This window comes from Formica exsecta, unplaced genomic scaffold (assembly GCF_003651465.1).
Source record: "Formica exsecta isolate Colony F162 unplaced genomic scaffold, ASM365146v1 scaffold941, whole genome shotgun sequence".
Classification (NCBI taxonomy): domain Eukaryota; kingdom Metazoa; phylum Arthropoda; class Insecta; order Hymenoptera; family Formicidae; genus Formica; species Formica exsecta.
The window spans coordinates 34,751-38,308 of record NW_021853707.1 but is presented as its reverse complement, the minus strand read 5'-3'; the positions used below and the strand labels follow the sequence as shown (position 1 = coordinate 38,308).

Here is a 3,558-nt window from a genome sequence, read left to right as displayed (position 1 = left end):
ATAATTTTGAGCACAACCCCCCCCCCCCACGATTTGTGTAACCAATGGATTTAATTCAGTCTTTTAATAATGTCTAATCTAGCCTAATTTTCAATGTCTTGATGAATTTTTAGGACAAATAAATCAAAAACTTAGACGAATTTTTGCTTATAATGCCATTTACATACTAACAAATTTATTTTAACTAAGGTATGCACAGACGAGAAGACGCAAGGAACACATTTATCGTGGTCTATTTCTCGATGAAGCGAGGAAATGACTCGATACAAGAGAACGGCATACGCGCCGTTGTCTCGCTATCAAGAATTTATTATTCGACTTGATCGAGCAAGAAGCCCACCTCTCGCCAATGATAAGCAGCCAACCGTACCTGTGCTTTTTGCGCGACGGCCAGAGCGAATTCTTCGTCGGGCGCGGGATCGTCGGGTGTCATGTTGGTACCCCCCGCCGCACCGTCGCTGCAAACGGTACTATTAAGGGGTCTGACCGGACCCCCTGTTGAAGACGGCCAATTACCAACAGGATTCCCGCCTCCGGTGAATTCGCGCTTTCCTGAGGAACAGAAAATATATCCGCTACGTTAGAGAGATGTGCACAACGTACATATAACGCGTATAACGTGTCTACCGTAAAGATGATTTGAACGCAATTCAGAATGCAGTTGAGATAAATATAAAGTGAGAATTAAACGACTGTATTTAGCGCTAAGTACATGAAAAGAAGGTAGATCTTATCCTGATGTCTGAATTTCTATTAACAACTGCTAATTACGCAAAAGCTCATTGCTTAATTAACTAGAGGATAATCCTAACATTTTCACATTTTACTATCAAGTTACAGTAAAGAGTACAATTTTACGTGCTCCATTATCTTTAATTGATTGCCTTTTCTCGTTGTTTATTCTCTTTATCGTGACGTTCTTTGAGACCCTGCTAGAGTACCTGTTCTGAGAGTTAATTGAATTTTATTTAATTCAAGTGGAACGTGATCTACAGTCTATAATAAATTTACAATTCTACGGATTGTGTGCGCGATGCATATCAATCAGTGCATCGGTAAAGGAGCTAGGACATAGTGTCACGCGTAAGAGTTATTGCTGCGAAGAAATGCATGCACTTTGAGAAATGCATCCACGCGACGTACCCCGCGGAAATCTCCCAGTCATTTATTAAAGCCAACTGTCTCGCCTAACAACCATTTTTCCTCGGCCTTTCGAATTACGTTCTTATTAACTTATTCTGTAAATGTATTTTATAAAGAATATCTTTTTTATTGTTAGTAAAACTACGAGAGAATATCCTTGAATAAGAAAAAACTTTTGCTTAACACTTATCGTTAGTTATCATTGAAAAAAATATCTTTATCATTAGACTTATATTAGACGTCTCTAAACCTTCCTAGAAAAAAAGACTCTTGACACTTTTATTTTAGAAACAATTCATTAAATTTTAGCTACTGAATAAATTACTTATATAATATTAACGTCTATTATTATTATATATTTAATTTATATTATTTATATTATATTTAATATTAGTGTTTATTATCTTTTCGATATTGCATAGTTATAATATTAACAAATAAATAATAAGACGGGCAAATGAGAGCCAATGCGCTGGGTGAGAGGTGCCAAAAATATGTTATTCCTCGTGTATGTAAATTGAGTTTTGGTCCAATATTCGGACCAAAACGTCTAATAAATAACGCATTGGCTCTCATTTGCCCGTCTTATTGTTTATTTGTTAATATTATTTTATGTTTAAAACCTAATATACTAAGTCATCTTTTTTGTATAGTTATAACATGTAGCGACTGATTCCACGACAAATCAAGCTGGAGGACAAGAACGATAATTCAGGACACGGCCTTGACATTACGGAGGCGCATACCTTTTACGTGGTTGACGTCGCATACAACTCTGTGCCAAGAGTAATTACTTCCGGAGATTGAATTTGGCGAATCACGCTCTTTGTATTTCGAATATATACGTGATACGCGAGCATATCATATTCGTTAGCGTGTCGCGAAGAACGCGCGATAACAACAGTAGAAAAAACATCTACTATGTAGACGAATAAAAATCGATAAAATAAACATGAGTCCCCACGTGCGTATATATGTACATCAATAAAATTTATATTTAGAAACTTACGTAAAAATTTATTACACGCGTGTTTCTTATGCGTTAATCGGCGAACATCAACCGTCTTCCACAAACTGTGTCGCGAATTGAGTGGAACTCGAAATCAGGTGTTTGATGGTTGAATACGGAATTTCTATAGAGGCTCGACGAAAAGCAATTTCGATGCTCCCGATGATCGCCGTACCGTACAAAACTAGTCACGGAGCATACATATCGCGTGAGCGTAGCGGCTACACGCCGACGCTATATACACACATTTCCGAGGGTATCGATCAAATAAGTTATTAGATCATGCGCCTGCTTTACCTTAATATTCTATCGCTGCGTTCCACATAGTTTCTGCACGCGTATGTAGAGAAACTCAACAATTTGCTCAAACGTTATGGCTAACATAGAGTGTATCGGTCTTATCATGTCACATGGAACTAATATGTAATATTTATACATACAACATGTGACGCAAACTCTCGTCAGCATCGAAAATCAAATTATGAGAGAGAATTAGAATGAAATGATTCAAAATATCGCGATATTTCGCCAATTTTCATATTATATGATGTAAATATGATGTACGTATATAAGATATCCTGCGATTTAGAACTTGATTGCCCTTTCTGTTTATTTGGAGAACAAAGCGTGATATGTGAAACTATGCATGAATCTGTAGTTTTACGCGTTTAGTAAATTATCGATATTGCTTATCCATCTGATATAAAATTTGATATCGTAGTATTTGTTCAGCAAATCTTCTTTTTCTTGCAAGAGAAAATTAGAAAAAATCTCTTCATCTAACATGACAGTTCGTCTCAAGTCTTTTAAGTTCTAATATCTTTTTTGTGTATATTCCACGCGTAAAATTTTTGCTATTCGCTTTCCTCTCTTCCTCTGCTGAACTAGTTGATTAATGTCACGTGGCTTCATGAGAACGCGAGCGCACTCATCCGCGATGCAGCGTACCTTTTTTTAAGGAAGCTCCTCGCTTCGTCTGGCGACCCATGAAACTGGAAAGTAGCTGCATACTTTTTCCCGACACTTTCTTCTTTAGACACACCGGACGCGGCAATTCCGATAAAACTATCGATCGTGTTCACCGGGTTCCGGAAACCGCGCGCCGCTAAACAGCCACTATCGCTATTCGGAGCCTATTTCTTTTATATTACCGTGCTGAAAATATCTCAAACTATTACAAATATTTGTATCCGTAAGCTTTCCCCATTGCATGCCGACGAGTATCTCGAGTTTCATCAGTTTACAAATGCAAAAGCCAGTGAGAAGAGATTTTCGCATTCACGATTAATAAAGCAGCGCAGATCGAAAAATCTGCAATGTTTCACACTCTTGAAAAGAAGAGCGATTTTTTTTATCATTCGATGAAATATATGTATGTATACATATATTGTATATGTATATATATA

At 37.1% G+C, this 3,558-nt stretch overlaps 1 protein-coding gene across 8 annotated transcripts in view; it reads right to left on the bottom strand.

The window, feature by feature from the left end:
- LOC115245325 overlaps window positions 1–3,558 on the bottom strand; it is a 26,261-nt gene that overhangs the window by 13,175 nt on the left and 9,528 nt on the right. For 6 of the 8 annotated variants that reach the window (XM_029823604.1, XM_029823603.1, XM_029823605.1 and 3 more), the window contains exon 2: window positions 371–552. In XM_029823604.1, coding sequence (XP_029679464.1) covers window positions 371–433 — 63 coding nt within the window. In that variant the 5' untranslated portion in view covers window positions 434–552. Of the gene's footprint in view, window positions 1–370; window positions 553–3,100; window positions 3,481–3,558 lie in introns of all 8 variants that reach the window. The other 2 variants (XM_029823602.1, XM_029823599.1) reach the window with 1 other exon arrangement.